Genomic DNA, 21277 nt, shown 5'->3' with positions numbered 1-21277 from the left:
TCTGGCATGTGAGACTGCCAAATAGTTAACCTGACAGAATGCAACACATTCTAGTCCAGGCCAGACTCTGTGACAACATTAGTCAAAAATATGCTGTTGTGATGTATGAGTGGCTGTTATAGACATTACGCTGTCAGGCACCGCCACCATTAGTTTCGAACATTAACCGCAACACTGTTCATTTTTCATTTGGACGATTCTGACTAACGACAACTCACATTTCATTATGTAGAGATCTCAAAATGAAATTTTGACATGCTCTCTGAAGATGTATAATGGGAACAAACCATTTCAAAATGTATCCAAGTTTTGAGCAGTAAGCATTTCTTTTTTAAATGAAAAACTCGAGAATTTTCCAGTTGTGGTCTGTTGTAGATGAGTTGCTTGACTACTGTTCGGTGAACTCGCATAAATCTCATTGATTCCAATGAATTGCCATGTTAAAAAGCACATGTATTAGCATGGAAAATTTGCTGAGGTTGCACGATCCTAAGGGTTTTTACAGTTAGCCTCGACTTTTGACATATTTATGTTTGAGTTTCATTGGATAAAGATTATTGTGTTGGTATTTGCTGTTTAGATATATTACAAAAATTGCTTCATAAACATTTATACTCAAGGACATTCCATTGGTTTAAATATGGAATGTCTGGGGATTTTGAGTTAGTTTTTGGTTTTATATCAAGTGATACATACAGAATGGGGAAACAGGCATTTGTGCAAAGTTGGTCATATAGCTGGACACCCAAATGGACAGTTTTTAAATAATACTTATAATATTAAAAATCTTCATTTTAATAAGACCAACTGAATTTCATTACTGATATTACAGTAGAAGACAACACAATCCCGATTTAAGTATGCTTATATACTGTATATATATGTATGTGTAAGTTGGATGTGTTGATAAGTATGACCGGGACCGACTTCTGGTCACCCTAGTTTTCTATCTGATTTGCTTCTCTCCATGATGTAGTGATTCCCTCCTGCTTTTTCTTTGCTAATGTAATGAGGGCAATAGGCCATCTGCTAGTGTTATTGCCGCCTAGTGGCATCTTCGTGTTAAGGTGATAGTGGGTTTAAAGATTTTAAAACCTATCAAAAAACGAAAACTATATATTTTTATGATTTTTTATTTATTTTTTCAGAGCCATGAAAATGTATTTTCTGCCAATTGCAGTTTCTGGAAAAAAAATGCACTGGATATGAAAAGAAAAACTTTTTCTCATTTTGATATTAGAAGGATATATTTACTTAACACGTACAGAAACAGATATTAAAAAAAGTTATAGCACACCTCTACTTAATAGTTACACTGACACCACCAGTAAGATCATAGCGAGCCAATCAAATCCTGATTGATAAGAAAAGGATATGAAAAATATGGTGTCACATTACAAAACTTAAATACACTAAGAACGTTGTATTATGTTGTCAATAAAATATTTAAAATGTTAGATATATGTAATCTTGCATATTATCAGTTAACCACGTTGGCCAACTTAAGGTCATCAGTCTCTTTAGAGATTGTGGGCCCTGTTTTAAGAGCGCTAGCTCGAAGCACAGCGCTATGCAATAAGTCATACATGCAAAGTCAGTGGACATGGGCATAAAGTTTTGGTATTTTTGTGCAAGCATGTGCGCTAAGTCTAAGAGCAAGTGGGTTTGCCAAAATTGCACACGCAAATTAAAATATTCAAAAAAAATTATTGTCTAACCCACAGGGAAATAAAAATATTATTTAGAAAAGGCTCAATAAAACAATACATTCATCACATTAAAAATACATAAACAGGGTTGGGGAGTAATGGAATACATGTAATGGGATTACGTATTTAAAATACAAAATATAAGTAACTGTATTCCACTACAGTTACAATTTAAATCATTGGTAATCAGAATACAGTTACATTCAAAAAGTATTTTGATTACTGAAGAGATTACTTTGCATTTTATTGTCATTTGTTTCATTTAATATTTAGTCCTTTCAATTGGAAACATTTATACATATAATGATGCGATCCAGGGGCATGGGTAGCTCAGCGAGTATTTATGTTGACTCCCACACCTGAAGTCACGAATTCGAATTGAATTCTTTTTTTATAGTAAGACCTTTGATATTAGGGCAAAAATTGTATTCTTGATTATAATTTTTGTGTTGTTTTCCTGTAAAAATATCTAAAAATCCTTAAAATAATATAAATTTAATTCATTTTGTTTTAGAAACAACACTGCATATGATATTTAGGTTTTTTAGAGAATGTATTTTTAACATGTGTATTTTGTCTTACTGTAAAATCTACCAGTGCTGAAGAAGTAATCCAAAGTATTTAGAGTACGCTACTTACCTTGAGTAATCTAACGGAATACGTTACGAATTACATTTTACAGCATGTATTCTGTAATCTGTAGTGGAATACATTTCAAAACCAAACCTGTATATAAATTACATAAATACAATAAAAAAAACAAGGCCACGGTACAATATTGTGGCACACAAATGGAAGTCATTAACCACTTATCTTCCTGGCCTCGCTCTGCCCAGCCAACACTTGGCCCCGCACTGCTTGTAATTTAATACACCAGCGATATTAAACCTATAATGTTGTATGTACCAAATATGATACGCAACGTTTGACAGCTCCTGATTTACTCTACGTTCAAGCTGAAAAGCAAAAATATTTATGGTAAGTTTCACATGTTTATGGCACCATCTAATGGTTATTTGTGAAGAAATCGGTTACAATGTTTATATTGATCTATTTAAAATGGCTCTCATGTTGGGATAAATGACAGCTTATTTTAATAAAGTAAAAGTAATAATAATGATTATATTGTTTCTGATATTTTTAAATGTGTATTTGCTGAATATAAGCAACTTGTGCTTGGTTAAAATTGTGTATATTATTTTATTGAAAAAGCATGTTGAAATTACATTTAAAATATGATACAATGGGCTTTTGAGGTATATCTCTAAATCACCATTCCATTCATGCCCACTATAAAAAAAATATATTTTTTTTATAAAGAAATTCTGACATACTTTTTATAAGATATAGTTAAAGTGTGAACTAATATTTCTGTGTATTTTCAAATATGCAGCCTGCTCTGTCATTATAAATATCAATTTTACATTACAAGCTATGATGATGTCATGTTACCATATGTTCCTGAGACGCAGCTGAAAAAGATATAAAATTACCCTTTTTTAAATGTCAATATAGTGTTTGGTGCATAAAATACATATGACATAAATTATTTATTGAAAAAAATTATATATTATTTATATTGTATTTTATGTGCTAAATTGAACTGATACATTTTAGTCCATATTTATAGACCAAGAAGAGGAAGTTGTCATGGCCAAACTCTAAAATATTTGTTATCTCTGAAAAGCCCAGGGAGTCCTCTGATAACACCCCAAGATTTACAACCCTAGCTTGTATGAACTAATAAAAACTTAAATGACAAATGTCCTGTACAAAAATGAATTGCTGGACCTCAGGAGGATAATGACCTTATAGCCTTATGTATCAAATATGATACATTAAAAAAACATGTGCAACATTTTTCTTATTTTTTGTAAATATTTTGATATATATTTATTTATTTATATTTTGTCTAATGGTACTAAAAAAGTTTAATGTAAAACATCTGATACCTCAAATCTGACCTATCAAAAACCAGAAAAAAAGAAACCATCCGCTGGTGGAAACCATACTTTTTCTACTATTAATGTTCACGCTCTGTTTTGAATGATCTAATCTTGTGTTAATTCCTGCAGGGTTATTCAAGGTTCCCTAATGGCTATTTCAGAATGTTATTGCTACAGGTTTTGTTATCTTACTTAAAGTGCAGTGAATTTCTGTTTATTGCTTGACTGTTCAGTTTGGATTAGCATTAGCACTGTTAGCATTGAGGTGTGTATGTTTAGCGCTGGTCAACTGAAAGTCAAAAACCCATTGTGTCTGCTTGATAAGCACAGTTTTCTTTTCTGTTTGAAGGATTTCCAATTGAAACGGGAAGCTTGGGTGATATATATGGAAGTGTATGTCCCTTATGCCTTTTAAAAAAATAAAAGATCGACTTTAGTTACATCACAGCCATGAACCATGATTTACTAATTCCTGTCAGAGACTATTTTGCCCGAGAAAGAGCACTTGTATTAAAATGAAAGGAAGAACTTGGAACACCCTAAATGCGGATGTTGAAAAGGATGGCCCGCCTTACTGGTTAAAGAGCCAATCACTTTTCTCGAGTCAGTCAACTCGAGAACATGCATGCACATTCAGTCTGTCCCCATTCAAGTAGATGGAAGCTGTACTTTTATGCTGCTTGTATCCATAGAAAATTAGTCTTAAAAAGTAGGAACATTCCCAAGATGGCCGCTGAGTGAATTGGCTTGCCCTGAAAGAGATTTGGTTGCTATTTGGTTGTAGATGTTATTGCTGAAGGGATGTTCTCATTCTAGAGAGAGTCTAATTGGACAAAAATCTTTGTAGTGTGAGATGAGTCATCAATATATTTGTGTCCATTTTGCCTGAATAGACAGAACATTTTAAATGTGTATGTCTGCTGAAAGTGATTTAGTAGTACACTATATTGTATAGTTTTAGTCCATGTGTGTTGGCATTGAGGTAATTGATTACCTCAACGCCAACACACGTGGACTAAAAGACACAAAACTCTAATTTTAAGATCTTTTTTCCTTCACTGTGGGCAGATTGACATTCCTCTATTTTTTGTGTTTCACTCCGTATGAGTTGTGGAATCTACTTGCAGGCTGTCGGACCAACTCACAAACCACATGCTACACACATGCAGATAAGCAGTCCTCTGTTATTGCAGCTAACCAGAAGGTGTTGGCCCCTCCGCCCAGCAAAACTTGGTTTGTACTGCGCTGAGGTCATTATGAGGTCAACTTAAAACAATGGCACATTTCATAAGGCAATGACAAAAAGGCTTTGAGCAGAATGTCACAGACAACATGGCTCAGCTTAGGAATGCCACACGCAGTGGAAATACTGTCATTTGAGTGCTGGAAAACAAGCATCTTCAACTGGGATGTGAAACATTGTAATAAGGCCAAGAGAACATCACACCAGCCTGTCCACTGTCCAGATCAATGACTCACACTTATGGCAATGTAACAGCATGTACAAACCCCCTAAACATACAAACTCATGCTTTACCTATAAAGCAACAGGTTATTGACCCATCCAATTTAATTTAGGTTTCATAATTCAGTATAGGTTTCAATAAATCACATTCAGTTGAATAAATATGTTCAATGCTATTGCTGTTAAACCCATAAATAAACACATTGTGGGCAGGTGCATACACAATACAATGGGGAACAAAATAGAAAAAGCCTGCACAGTGTCGTAGCTTGCAAATCTTTGTGTACAGCATTTCCGTCAAATATCTTATTTAGGCATTGCATTAACGTTACTATTATGAGAAGTTTTACTACTGATGCTGGTGATGTGCTCAACAGAAGAAGATAAGTTTAATGCTGCCGGTGTGAGCTGTAAATTGTTTAACCTAAAGCTTCATGTCAAACCATATTTGTTGACCTCTTCGACTTTTTAATTAATAAAAGAGCCTCCAATGACAGCAAAAACATGCAATGATAGTAAGTTCCTCGCTTTCTTTGACACGCTATTGTGTTTGCTAAAAAAGAAAAAAAAAATGGAATTACTGTTCCGCATAGATGCTAAAGCATTTACTAGCGCCTTCATTATATGAAGTTTTCATTGGCGTGAGCAATGATAATTGTGAATGAGCATGCACGCGCACTATATTTCCGAGTGTTTGCAAACATTTAACAAATAAATCTGTGATGTACACAGCGTTTGTGAATCCGAAGTAAAGTTTACGTGAAGGTCCATTTTACGTGTAAATTACTCCTAATTTACTCATATATTTACAAAAGTTTAATGAATAAGGCCCAATGTCAAACAGACTTGATCGTTTTACCATAAAACCGGAATCTAGACACGGCCATGAGAAGCAATATAAAAACTACTAATACGAGCAGTCTAGATGGAGAATAGGAACCATTTTCAAACATCAAATTGTGCAGTTATAACAACTTAAAGTAGTTAATGATATTAACATAACTCACCTCGGTTTATACAGTGCCTTCATGTCATCCACCCACTCCTTAAATTTTGTGATAGGTGAGTGACTTTCTACAGTATCAGCAGTATGGAGCCTCATGCATTTTTTTAACCAATTTAATATTAAACATCACATAATCTGCTAAGAACATACTGTACGTCGATGCAAGTGTAACACTGGAGAAAATGAAAACAAGCTTCCGTTATGAAACTTTCAAGAAACTTTCAGGAAAAGGGTGGATAGAGTTGAATAATCTATGTAGTCTCAATTAATATGAAGTCATAAAAGCTGAATGCAATATAATTTAAATAATGCTTTAAATATTTTATATGAAATATAGAATTTACTGGTATTACATTGGACATCAAGTGACAACCCAACAAGTACCATAATTGTCATACTAAAGTAAACAAAAATGTTAAACATAAACATACTGTATATTCTTATGATTTATGATATTTATTAAGCCAGTAATTCACTATACAAAACTAACTGTCATGAGGATATCACGCAACATGTACATGTTACCTTCTACCAAGTAAAAGATGAATTTACCCCAGAGTTTGGTGGTGAGGCCCTGTGATGTCAACAACAAAAGATATGAGAAGCATTTTCTCCTTTTTAAAACATCTTTATCCTATCTATTTTTAAATGTATGTTTATATGGTAAGTTGCTTTTTATTATTTATAGTTAGCATTGTTTTTTCTCTGTTATCTGTGACCCTGATCAAAACAAACCTATCACAATGTACAGTATGTCTTACAGCATACTGATGCTTTGGTGTAACTCCACTCTCTGTGATCTTTGAGAGTTTCAGAGTGAGATCCGTACAGTGAGTTAATCATATTCAGGTGTCACACAGTCAGCTGTTCTGAGATCAGCCTCCAGGCATTCCTCTTGGGCACATCACTCATTCCTCAGGCTACATTAATCTCACATTAATCTAAATGTGATCAAAATGAGTTAATAAACGTGATTTCCTTATTTTGTGCTCTCACTCTTTCTCCCTTTGTTTAATGTGTTTTAGGATAGGAATGTGAATTTAAAATACATTGTGTTGATTTATATGCATTTTGTTTTATATTAATGTAGATGAGAGTGTGAAGCTGCAGTGCAGGCAGCACAGCCACATGATTCGATGACTCTGGACATGGACGCGGTCCTGTCAGACTTTGTTCGGTCCACAGGGGCAGAACCGGGTCTGGCACGAGACCTGCTGGAAGGTAAGAGGACTGATCTACACTCTTTAGAAAGATTCTCTAGAACCGGAAGTTCAATTGTATTTAAAAAAAAAAAAATGTTTTAATGAACTTTAAGCAAGATTAGTAAATGCTGTTGAAAATTACATTTGGTCATTGGTCATTTGGTCATTTTTGGCCATTGTTAATGTTACCTAATGCATTGACTAATGTTACGTATTGAATGCATAGGTTTGTGTTATAGGAACATGATTTAATTTATAGATTTTATATTTTCCACCCTCTTTCTGATCCTTTAAATTAAAAGGCTATTTTTGCATTATAATGTTTAGTCATTTTAATTTGATTTCTAATTCGACTTCTCATTGTATGACCCCTTTCATAATTTACTTTCCTTTGTGTAACCTAATGTAGTCAGGTTGATTCTTGGGTGAGTTAGCTGCTCTGCTGAGCTTTACTAGATTTTGCTTTTGGGATAGTCTTGTAAAATAGATGTGTTTGCATTTGTTTATGCAGTGTCTGTGTGTCTAGAATTTTTGCCCCATGTGTGCTTGTGTAGAGCTTATGGTTCAGTCACGCGCAAATACTTCGTCAACACTGTGCTTGAGATTTAATTCCAGCTGTGTTAGGATATGTTGAACTCCATTTGTATTACATATTTGATGATGATGTTGTGATTCCTATATAAACACATTTATTTCTTTTAAATGTACAGTTCACAAAGCAGACCGTTGGTTGTTCCCATTTTTCCCTTTTGCCTTGTCTGAAGGATATTATATTATATTATATTATCCTTTGGTAGCCCAAATAATAGCAGTGTGCTATGCATAGATCTGCATTTTGCAAACTGCTGTCCATTTTGTCTTGTTGTTGGTGGCTGACATATCAACAAAGGGTACAATCGTACTTTCATCTCATTCCAAAATCACGGTCCCATGGGTTCTGGTTTTCTGCTGGGATGAGGGTTTTGTGTTGGTCTACTTTCTGCTCTGATTGGCAGCAGGGAGGGCCCGCGTGGTTGGCGGCAGGGCAGATTTAGGGCTCGGTGTGACGGCTTTATGAGTATGTTCCCCAGGAGACCTTTGTGCCCATTGAGTGGAACTCATTGAGGAGTGGAGGGCCGCAGTCACTGGCACAGAGGTGCAGTCTGTCCAGAAGAGAGGGAGAGAGAGAGATAAAATTGAGATATGGAAGAAAAAAGCATACCCTTTCGAGGAAAGATGTAATGGAACAAGAGCGGTAGAGCATATCCTTAAACAAAGAAGAGGAGAAGAATAAAATAGATGGCTCTGATTCAAATCATAGTGAGCTGCCTATCTGGACAGCTTTTTTAAGCTTGCGTAATTCTGATGCGAAGGCCTTATAACAAATTGAACACGCTATGGTCAAGTAAAGGCCATGAGATCGTAAGTCCAAATCAAGTGTGTCATTTGGTACAAGCTGCATAAATGTACAGCTCATAATTTCTTGAATGGGGAAAGACAGAAAGCTTCAAAACTGTTGGTCAAGGTTTAGATCAAAGAACATATTTAAACTCAGCAGTAGCATCTGACAACAATGGGATCACAAATTGAGCTTAGCTCAGATCACTCAAAAACGCTATTTAACAGGCTGGTTTAGCCAATACGCATGCGCTTTCTCGAGTTGACTGACAGGCAATGTCTGTATCTAAAGGTGATTGGCTTTTTTACCTGTAAGGCGGGACTTCCTTTTCTACATCCACCATTAAGGGTGTTCCAATTTCTCCTATTCATTTTAATACCAGTGGTCCGTCTCCGCTAAACTACATCTGGAAAAACTCAGCAACAATTTTTATCCAAGATAAAAGAGAAATATACATTTTTAATTGAACTAAATGTAATTTAGATTGTAGCAGTATAAAAAACAATATAGTATAAAAATAGTTCCTTCTAATTAGGAATACTCTACTTAAACTAACATTTATGCTGTTTATTTTTTGTGCTTTTTAGAGTATTGCATTGTTATAGTCAGGGTTGGAAGGGTTACTTTTGAAATGTATTCCACTACAGATTACTTGCTGTAAAATGTAATTTGTAACGTATTTTGTTAAGTTACTCAAGGTCAGTATCATACTCTAAATACTTTGGATTACTTCTTCAGTACTGGTAGATTTTTTCACTTGTTTTGACTATACAAACTGCCAGTACAGTAAGACAAAATACACATGTTAAAAATACATTCTCTGAAAAACCTAAATATCTTGTGCAGTGTTGTTTCTAAAACAAGATAAATCAAATTGATCTGGTTATAAGGATTCTTTTTATATTTTTACAGGAAATCAATACAAAAATTATGATCAAGAATATGATTGTTGCCCTAATATCAAAGGTATTACTACAAAAAAAGAAATTATGATCCAACTTAGCGTAAAGCTGACAATTTACACAAGGTTTATTTCTATTTCTTCTGCTCCAAACTTACTTCAAACGTACTTCTCTGTCTGCTCGTATGAATGTAACACATCATAAGAAAGTGTTTCACCGCTGTTCAAATGCACTTTGGATCGCATCATTTATATGTAGAAATGTTTTCCATCTGAAAGGACTAAATATTAAATGAAACAAATGACCATAAAATGCAAAGTAATCTTTTCAGAAATCAAAATACTTTTTGAATGTAACTATTCTAATTACCAATTATTTAAATTGTATCTGTAGTGGAATACAGTTACTTATATTTTGTATTTTTAATACATATTCCCGTTACATGTATTCCATTACTCCCCAACCCTGGTTAGTGTAGCTTAGCGGCATGCTAATTGGAACATTTAACAATAATTGTGAGCATTTGCAAAATCCCTTTGAGTCAAGTCAGGCCACTCGGGGGCCATATTGGTAAAATAGCCAGGCAGCTAATGCAATAGTGCATAAATTGTGGTTCTTTAGCTCTGATAATGCAAGAAAACAAGGATTATTTAAGGCTGGTCTAGATAATGTCCATACACATTCTATAGTAGAGTAAACGACCAAGTGATGGGCTTTTTTAACTGTAAAGTGTGGCTTCCAGTGTAGTGATACCTCTGTCAAATAGGCTCTTTTAAATGTTAGGTGCAACTACAGCTGCCAAATCTGTTGTGACAATTTTTCCCAATCTTATGTACACGAGTAACCACAAGTCTCATCCCATCCCCACTCTCGTGCCATTATAATATCTCTGGCATTAGTCAGGTCTCTCATACTTCATGTGAGGAGCACTATTCGTTAATTAATAGTAATCGAGTTACTCAAATTAGGCAGGGGGTTTTCAGTAGAGTGTTTGAGACCATTAACTCACTTATAAGGTTTTGATTCAGTTTGGATGTTGCTTTAAAAGATCAGACAGCTACTAGTAAACAATCCAAAATTACATGCATGTATGTTTGTATGTACAGTGTGTGTGTTCTAGGTACCATATACTGTTTAATATGCTTTACATTAGTGATAAACTGATTGATTCAATTTCATTTTAACTATTTTAATTCCAGCTCATTTGGTATTATTGCTTTATATACAGTATTATATACTGTATACATTTTATCTGCCATCAACCAACCTGTTCTTGAGATATTGGAATCAGCCAATGCAAAACCCATATGTGTGAACTGCTGCTTTGTGTGCATTTCCATGGATCCCCAGCAGTCTACTAAGTGTTTTGTCTGATCCAGCATATATTCTTCATTAAACATGTCATACATCACGGTAAATGTACTGAACCAGCTATTATAATGTTGCATAAGCAATCCTACTATATTTGTGCTAACGTGCATTAACTGTAAACCCCTCTCTGTGGATTCTGTTTATAGATAGATTAAAAAAAAATTGTAGATGTGTTTCTAAGACACATATCAAAGATAAGCACCCTACTTCCTAAATCTAACCCCACTACATCTAAACTGGCCTCAGGTCAGTTCTAACTGGTTTGCTCTAAGGAGGGTCTGTAAAAACACATAGGCTTGTTATTCAGAATTAGCAATTTGTTAGTGTTTTTAATGGCCCCACTGCTGACATTTCACTCTAACGAAAACAATCTGGCCTTTAACAAGCTGTCGTTATGAATGAAAAGGTTATTAAGAGCCTCCTTTTCTCTTCTTGAGATCCAAAATAAACAGCCCTGCTTCAGTCAAGCACAATGTACTTTGTAGCAGAATAGGCTCTGGAAAAAATCTCAGTCTTTCACGTGTATGTGGCTTATTAGGTCTGGATGTAAAATGAGGATTTTACCCGCAGTGTGGTTATGTAATCCATTGTATTCTTCAGAGCATAAGTCAATGACTAAACAGGGAGCGTTTTGTATAGGAGGGCACCATAACATCACATCTAATGATCTAGAACAAATTAAATTGAGTTTTACACCTTGTCCTAACCAGACACGACACAATAAAAGGCAGCCGCAGGAAGTTATTGGACATTTTGTTTGGCATATGGTTACTATATCTGTGACATTGCGTCAGGTAGACCTGTCCACTATGACTTCTCATTGGTCCAGAATCCCGCTCCTCACTAAAGCTGCATGATTACAAAAACAAAAAAAAGATTTCCATTGATCATGTAATAGGGATTCATTGCAGTTCATAGAAATGATAGTATCTGAAAGTCAAGACAAAATGGCGCCTAAATGGTGAACTTCCCTTTGACAAACTTAGTAGCATGTAAAACAAAACTGTTATTCAAATATTGAATAAATTGTACACAGAAAGTGAGCAAAATACAAATCTGTGGCTATGTTTCCATCTAAGTTGCAAATGTAATTTTTGCTAAAAATCATAATAGTGCAAAAATAAAATAGTAAAGCAGCGTTTCATCCCATTTGTTAAAGAGAACAAAATTGTCACATCTCACTCTTAAAAATAAAATTTCTTTATTAGCATGGTTCCATCAGGAACCTTTAGCCTTTATCCATGGAAACTTCCCATTGCATAAAAGGTTCTTTGTAGTGGAAAAAGGTTCTTTATACTACAAAACGGTTCTTCAAAATGAACCTTTCACTGAAATGGCATCAGTGCAGAGCACCCTTTTTGGAACACTGAGGAAAAGTGGCGCACATTAGAAATCAAAATGGTAGTTGAAGTTGAAGCAACTGTGACTCTTTTATTAAATGTAATTTAGATTTTAGAGCATGCAGAAAAAATGCTTTTAGAAACTGAATTTTTGCTAGCATTCAGCAGCAGATACCTTATATATGGGAGCGAAAGCATGTCCAACAGTTCTGCGATGTAATAGAAGCCAATCATTTTAATAACAGACTTTTGCTCCGGCATTTTAGAATAATCAGAGCAACATTTGAGATGCTATTCGAGGATATTGATGATATTCTCTGAGCAAATAATGTATTCTCGTGGCTTGTTCAGGTAGAGTCACATGGCTTTTTGATGCACATCTGCATTCCTAAATAATTTCTATAGGAATATATTCAGTAAAGTTGTTTCCATCATAGTTTATGCACGTCTTAACTTACCAAATTAAAATGTATCCACCTTAAGTGAGCATTTTTTATGCACATTTTGGAAACGTTATTTGCATCATGGTGTTTCCATCCAGGAATGTTATGCTATATCTAAACATTTGCATAAAATCGAATGCAAACTCAACTTGTGATTGGTTACAATGCTCTGCTGCTCATACACTGGGAATGGGAGTAAACCTACACGGAATGTTGTAATTGACACTTTTCACAATTGTTTACAGTAATTGTGGTAATTTGTATTATTTATTTGATTAAATTAATTTTGCAGCTCTCCTCATAACTGTAATTTCAACATCAGATATGTTCTGATTGGCTCTGATTGTACGGCAAAGCGCAGCACTGTCATGTTCAGTGTGAATCGCAGCATGTGTTGGACAAAACCAAGCAAATATTTGTGACTACAATGCTTATTTCTCAGTAGAAATGGAATTATAAGACAGTCATAAAAAGTATAGTTCCTTTTTTTAAAACACTAGGTAGTGAAGGCAAAAAATGTTCAGCTTTCGGACAAAAGGACTTCCATCTTCTCCATACATACATGCAGGATGCAGAGAGTGTGTGCTATTGAAAGGAGTCTCATAGAGAGAGAGAGAGAGAGAGAGAGAGAGAGAGAGAGAGAGAGAGAGAGAGAGAGAAAGACCACATCAAGTGGGCTAATTAGCCAAAGGCTGACTGAGAGAACAGGGCTTCACCACAGGGGCCAGCCCTGCCAGCTGTCTACAGCATCCCAGCCATCCCACACACACAAACTTTCACAAAGCATTGCACGGCTCTGATATTTACATAACGGCCACATGCCCTCGATCACCTTTGTACATGCTGTAGGGGTGCATTTACACATGGTGAGGAGTGGGAGTCAACAGGCACCTGGCAAAGCAATATTTTATCATCATTTGGTTCGCGATTCATGTATTGCGATTTGAAATGTGATAGATTGCAATCTTTTACTCACTTGTTTCTCACTGATCTTCATCGGACTTTGTTGCTTTATGTACAAGTGCTGAACTTCCTGTTTTACTTCATTGTAGAGTAAGGATAAACAATGTGAGGGAGTACATTTTCACGGTTCCACCGTGTCTATCTTCATGCAAAATCCCATGGCAGTCTACAGTAGCTATATAGAGGATCTGTACGGACATTCTTACAAATGAAACCAGCAATAGACTTTTGGTTGAATAGAAATAATTGAGTGTACGTTAACCAAATGGTGCGTTACATTTAATTTTCTCACAAAATTAACAATATTACTTGGTGGACGAATTGTTCATATATATTATCAACAATACATTGAACTGCTTATTAATCATTGGTGTGCTGAATCCACACTTCACCTTTAATAAAGAAATGAAGGACGGACGTTGTCTGAGATTTACCATTGCCTTTTTTTTCCTTACTATGAACTATGATCCAAAACTGGACTGCTGTTGTCAATAGTTATCCCTCTACCCTCCTAAAAGCCTGGTGTGAGATGCCACATGCTGTCTATAAAGCGTGTCTCGTGAAGGGAACAAAGCTGCCCTAGCAGGGATGCTACTTACATAGCTATGTATTTTTTCAGTAGCTCTATGTTAGCTCACAGTAATGTAGCATTTCCAGTATTTTTCACCCCAAAGAACTAGAGGTGTGTTTTGACAAAATGCTATGTTGATGGTTTTTTGTCACAATGTGTTGCACATGGGTGAACTGCAGTGATCATACACACTCTCCAAGAATGTGTCCCTTTCAAGTATTGGGGGGGCGGTCTGATTAATTTAATGTATTGGTTTGGATTATTTTAAGTTAAATTGTTCAAATAACTGGTTTAATTAGGCACAACATTAGTGTTTATAGTTATATTTTATGTTGACTGCAAATTAATATCTCAATGAAACACTCAAGTTTGATGCAGCCCAGACTGATCTCACAGTGAAATTGGAAAAAGTAGGTTGACTTTTCTTTAGCTAAAATCAGTCTGTGCTTACCGAAATGTGAAACACTGCCCCCTGTGGCTAAAGCGGTAAGTGTTGTTGGGAGTATGGGCATGTGTGAGCTCCATTTTATGGGTGCAATATCCACAGAAGGGTGCTAAAAGCCAGTTATGAATACAGTGAAGAGGAATGCATGTTTTATAGACTGAACCCCCCAACCCAAACCCCAAACCTAAACTTAAACATCAGCGGAGTAAAAATGTAATGTTAGAAGGGAAAAAATGCAACCGCCCAATCTTGTCCATCCCTGATTGTGTAAATGTGATTACTTCCTGGTTTTAACACTATATCCAAACCCAGCCCTGTGGCTCAATCAACTCTCTAGCTCCCTATGTCGTGAACCAGTATATCATGAACACAAATTTGGGCACTGGCAAGGGTGTTCATCCACTGAACATAGGGACACTGATGACTCAATCAACTGCGACACGATAACGATAAAACGATTTTGAGATTGAGACTAAATTTGACTGACTCCCTGATCAGTGCCCTGACTACTGAACTAGGGAGCTGATTGAGACGAACCCCTGGTCTCCCACGCTGATGATATAATGTGCTTCCAGTCGCACCATGGGGGAAGGTATACATGCAAGAGCCGAATGCAAAAATATCTGATAGGAGATGCCACTGGTCAGTGAGTCTGCATAATGTGGCCATTATTTGTGTACTGGATCTCACCGAAACAACTTAAAAAACTTCCCATATGATCATGATGTGCAGCCACACTGTTTGAAATCTTTATTATTTTAGTGTCAGATGAATACTGGTAGGTAAATGCTGAAATATTGTAGTTATATTAATGTAATAAGCTACTTCTTGTAAGTAACTTTAGGGTTGTTAAATACTTTTTCAAAAGTGTAGCTTAAATGTAGTTTAAAAGTGAATTTTTGTTTTTGTTTCTCTGGTGAATAGAACTATGCACTTGGACTTTATCCTGACACCTATCGGCGTGGATGCAGCATTACACTAAAGCTGAAGTTATCGATTACCGATGATTTTGTAATAACACTGGGGGTTTTATTTACCCATGATTTATTTATTTTGCAGCCACGTGTCTGATAAGTTTATGCAGTACACCTTTAAATTAGGGCTGTGCAATATGAAAAAAAAATAAAATAAAAATAAACAAAATCATACTTTTTTTTTGCAATTATGATTTTAATTGCAATTTTGGAATATTTTACCTTACATTTTATACATTTTACAATAAAAATATCAGTTTTAAAAAACACATTTCAGAAGGGAAAAATAGCTTTGCCTAAGATAGATGATAGTGGCAGTTATTAGTTTTTCTATTCTGTTCTCTCACTGGTACCTTTTTTTGTGTGCACTACATTCTGAATATTGAGATCTCGTCAATGTGCAGCCCTACTTTAGATATATATATTCATATATATGTTCAACGATCTGCAACAAGGCTCAGATTAGCTTTGGCTCTGGTTTAGGGTTGATTGACTGACTGATCGAGATTGTCAGGGGAAGGATGTGTTCCCGGTTGTCAGAGCCACTCAACATTAGCATGTCACCCCACCTGGCTGTTCTCACTGTCTGTTTGTCTCCCGCCCTCCACTGGATCCCAGTGGAAACGCCATCACAGAAGCTGTTATAGAAAGATAAGTGGGAAGGGCCTCAGTGTTTTATCTCAGATGCACAACTCGGCTGTAACAATCTCACTGCACTGGCCCTGTGTGCAGTTAGAGGTATTCTGGGAGAAATTACTCAGCCGTCACAGACAGACATTTTTGTCTTGCGTTAGATTTTTATTACATACTTAAAATGTTAAGTATCTGAGCTCCATTATAAAAACACGAAACAGAAATACATTATTTGCCCTAAGTCTTCAGTTGTGTCCTTAACAAGGATTAAGTTGTGGTTTTAAGAGGGGTGAATTGTCACCCTCTTAAGGACTGATAAGGTATAACAATACCTTGAAGACTCATTATTACATTTGCTAAAATGTGCATTATATAATAGAGCACACTTCTATGCTTACTGTATGCTACAATGCACTCGACCATTTCTACTGTGACAAATGAACTAAATATCAACCACAATCTTTTTCTTGACTTGTTATCTGATCAGACTATCAAGAGTTAAGACATTTTAACACAAAATTGGACTCAAAATGACAAAATGAATCATATTTATTTCCAAGAGGATGCATTATGCTGAACTAGGCATGCAACATGGTGAGGTAATGTCACAACAATGTAGCATACTACTGTTTGAAAGGTGTATCACTGCATAATGCGTTGTGTTTCACATACTATTAAAAAAGTAGGGGGCAGTATACAGTATATACCGTACAGTATTAGTAAGTGAACAGTAAGTATTTTATTCTGAACATATCCATTGTCTTTTACATAAAGGCACTCCAGTAACACTCAGACATTACATCACAAATACAGCACTTGTTGGAATGTGCCACACATTCTGACACTTTTGCTCACTGTATTCAATGCGTCATCCCATCATGTTACAGAACATGAATGCTCAACCATTTATTCAATTTCACTATATTAACAATCTCTATCTATATCCCAATGTAAATAAAGCATAGTAGCTGATTAATGCGAGAAGCAAAGGTTAATTACTGAAAGAACATCTTGCAGAGGGACTGTGCATGTCTTCATTCATTAGCCAAGACACAGCAGAGACCGGAATTAAAGTGCTTCAGTTGTCCTGTCCCTTTCTTTCTTTGGTCATTTTGACTTATTTGGACAACAGGGACACTAGCAAGGAAGTTATCTGGTTGTATACTGTATTAAAGTGATAGTTCACCATAAAGATAACAATGTACCATCATTTTTGTCTACTCAATACAATGGCAGCTGATCATAAAAGAAGTCCATGCAGGTCGCGCATCATATTCCAAGTCCACCGAAGGCAACAACCTGAAATGTAAGTCATTTTTCATAACGTCCATTGCACGTTTATGAGAGGGAAAAGAAAAAAACATTCACGCAAGTACTTAAATACACTCAGAAAGATCGCAGAATCGCAACAACCTTCATTAACAAAGTACTACACATCCCTACCCCTTTTATAAAAAGGTTCTTTTATGAAAGATTTTTTGGCTAATATGACAATGCATTCAGCATCTAATTTATGTTCAACAAATTTTTACTGTTTACATCTATTAAACAGAAATACACATATTTTCCTTCAAAACCTGCAGTGAAAATATTGGGGGGGGGGAGCCTGCAGATTCCATCTAGGCCTGATTATAGCACTGAATATACTTTCTGTATTTTATATATTGATATTATGAAAGTTGAAAGTGTTGAATTGGTGAATCTGTAATTATTTATTTAATTGTCAGGGGTAAATACACATTAATTACTGTCATGTTGTAAATGTTCATCTACCTTTCCAGAGTAGGTTGATGTTAAGATGAGCAATTACACTAAATTACAAAGCTTTATATGTATCCAAAATACATAAAAATCAAGCCAATCACATTAGACAAGTTCCAAAGCATATGAATCAAAACAAATAACCTACCTAATACAATGACTCTAACACTAAATAAAGACCATAATTTAAATAATTTGCTAAATCAAAACTTGTAATGGGTATCTCAGATTAAATGTGCTGATGATCTGGAATCAGTTCAATATTGTTATTAAATATTCCCGTCACTAGCTGACAGCTGCTTGCTGTTATAAACTCTGAAAATGAATTATGTACTGTACAGTATGTATAGACAGGATTTATTTTATTTTTTTCCCCCAACACCAGCTAACAGATTTTCTTTTTGCTATCAAAGTTCCCAGTGGGAACTTCTTTAATTAAATCAGGTTGGTTTGATAAAATTTGGAACCAAAAACTCTTCCAGCTCTGGAATTTAAAAGCCCTGCCTTAAGATAAGAAGAATCTCTCCCTTGTAAATTATTGGAATGTTTTTCTCTTTATATGGTCAAACTGTATCCAGAATAATTTAGCAAAATCCAACTGAAGATCTAAAGGACAGACAGAGGAGGGGATGGTCAGAAAGCTCCCATCTCCCATATTCTGCACATTGATTCAGACCCATAATGCTTGGTGAATTTCAAAAGTGCATGTATCAGAGGTGCTGAGTGGTGATTCGATTAAACCTTAAAATATCTTTTACATTTCTGGCTATAGCCAAAGGATGCACAAATCCATAAACTGCGATGAGATTTGCATTGATAGGTTCGATGCTATATGGAGGCAGGAAGGTTTTAGCTCTGTCTGGATTGCAGCTGTTGAGAATGACCGGCATTTACAAGCTTTCACACATAATAAAGCATGCACACTCTCAAGTATACATACAGTAAATGCATGTGCACACATACATGTACACACCACGGTAAGGAATTAACCTGGGCTCCTGAATAAATATCCCAGATATTTTAAGTGGGGTCAAAAGTGGCCCTGTGGTGAATTTTTTTTATTTTTTTTATCTGTTTTCTTACATTTATTTATTCTATTCTGTGAAAAGCCTGTGTAGTTATGGGTCTATATATTTTAGTTTGGATTTAGTTAATCTACAGACACCGTTGTGACCAGTAGCAGTCAGATATCTGTATTCACTGTCTCAGAAGTGGATGTTGTTCAATGTGTATAGTGATTTTAATATATATATATATATATATATTAAAATCACTAAAATCACTATACACATTGAACAACATCCACTTATGTTTTTTAACATAATATATATAGAGAGAGAGAGAGAGAGAGAGAGAGAGAGAGAGAGAGAGAGAGAGAGAGAGAGAGAGAGAGTGACCGACCGACCGACCGACCGAAAATGATCTTAACATGCATAATGTTTACGACTCGTGGCTATACTTTTGAAACGGTGGGTATTTTAATGATGATGGACTGGCCCCATCCACTTCCATTGGAAGATTTTTACTTTTCATAATTATTTATTTATTTATTTTGTGGTAATAAACATTGTCACAAATGCTATTGATTTAGCTGAACATGTATTCAACCCGTAACATTCTTTTAAATTAATTGATTCAATTGAAGTATTTAACATAAATAAATGAAGTTTATTTTTAAATTTATATCAAATTTTAAAAAGATGATGCTATCATAAAGATACAAATTAATTCCAGAGGCCAAATAGTGCACAAATATTGCCTACAAAAATGTAAGAAAACAAAAAACATTTGACACTGGTTTCACGCACACACACACACACACACACACACACTCACTTTGTGCGTCATTCTGTAGACAGTTAGACTGGCCTGTTTCTCAGCTCCCTTAAAGGGACTTTAGGTACAGAGATAAGACAGTAGCTGGAGGACATAGACACAGCTGTGTGTGTGTGTGTGTGTGTGTGTGTGTGTGTGTATGTGTGTGTGTGTGTAGGATTCTTGAGATGACTGTCATTTCACATTAGAGGGTTTGGATTCTCTGTCCTTCCTATGTGATCTTCCACTGTTTTTCCTCCCATATGAACTCTCTCTCTCTCTCTCTCTCTCTCTCTCTCTCTCTCTCTCTCTCTCTCTCTCTCTCTCTCTCAATGTAGACTAAATAAACTGAACATCACAAACAACAAAATGTAAATCAAGCTTTATTGTACTTTTACCAAACTGTATTTACTAAGGCCAAGAAAAAGAAAGCATTAGTGTTTTGTCTGTCTTTATTATCAGGCTTGATATGAAGCGGAACTCTATTGTTTGGGGTTTGATGTGAACTGTAACTGTTTTGTGGCACTCGTGTTGGCAGGCGCTGTAATTGGAATTAGATTGAAAAGCCTTATGGGACTTGGCAGGTGTAGTCAAACAGTAGCTTGGCGAAATGAAAGAGCAAGTCCAGGCCACGTTCATTAACAATCACCTCCCATTTAGTGGGCACTGAATCACTGCTCTGGATTTTTGCTAGGGCAAGGCGACTCCTCAATTTAATTGGCTGTATAAGACTGCTTTCAGTATTCAAGTGGATGATAGTTACATTCAAAAGTGGATGTGTTATTATTCACGTAACGTGCTATAAATATATTTATAACCCCAAATCCCATCCTAAAGTTCAGTGCTCAGATGCTTGCTTGAACCTTCAGGTCCTGCCGGAGGCAATGACCTCAGGGGAGCGGAGCTTGCCCATGCCCAGGACGGGACTTAAACTTGTGGTGATGGGGTGGAGGCGGTTGAAAACAACTGAAGGATGCAAACAATGAGAGGCAGCTGAGCAGGCTTATAAAACAGGCTTTAATGTGATTGGATGAGATGCCTGATAGAATAAATCCTGAGATCTTCCTGCTAGAACTACGCTTACATTAAATTTAACTATCTGGCTCAGCAATATTGTCTTCAAACTGTTGCTCTGCCAATACAGTAGTTTTTTTAAAAAAAGATCAAACTCACAGTAGAAGCGGACAGTACACGAATGTCTGCTAAAGTGCCACTTTTGACAACATAGAAAGTGCAATGCATACTTGCGTTGTGTTATGAATTGAGGTCTGACACATTTCGGGATGCAACAATTAATGAAATGAAGCTTGGATTCATAAGAGTCTGCGTTCAGTTACTCGCGTAGAGTATGTT

The 21277-nt window shown here is 35.7% G+C and overlaps 1 protein-coding gene across 3 annotated transcripts in view; it reads left to right on the top strand.

Moving 5' to 3' along the window:
• Positions 1–21277, top strand: part of LOC127640188 (OTU domain-containing protein 7A-like) — a 97817-nt gene that overhangs the window by 47879 nt on the left and 28661 nt on the right. For 2 of the 3 annotated variants that reach the window (XM_052122619.1, XM_052122618.1), the window contains exon 3: positions 7217–7347. In XM_052122619.1, coding sequence (XP_051978579.1) covers positions 7263–7347 — 85 coding nt within the window. In that variant the 5' untranslated portion in view covers positions 7217–7262. Of the gene's footprint in view, positions 1–7216; positions 7348–21277 lie in introns of those variants that run through there. The other variant, XM_052122620.1, reaches the window with a different exon arrangement.

Source organism: Xyrauchen texanus, chromosome 49 (assembly GCF_025860055.1).
Source record: "Xyrauchen texanus isolate HMW12.3.18 chromosome 49, RBS_HiC_50CHRs, whole genome shotgun sequence".
Lineage (NCBI taxonomy): Eukaryota > Metazoa > Chordata > Actinopteri > Cypriniformes > Catostomidae > Xyrauchen > Xyrauchen texanus.
This window is presented reverse-complemented; position numbering and strand designations above follow the sequence as displayed.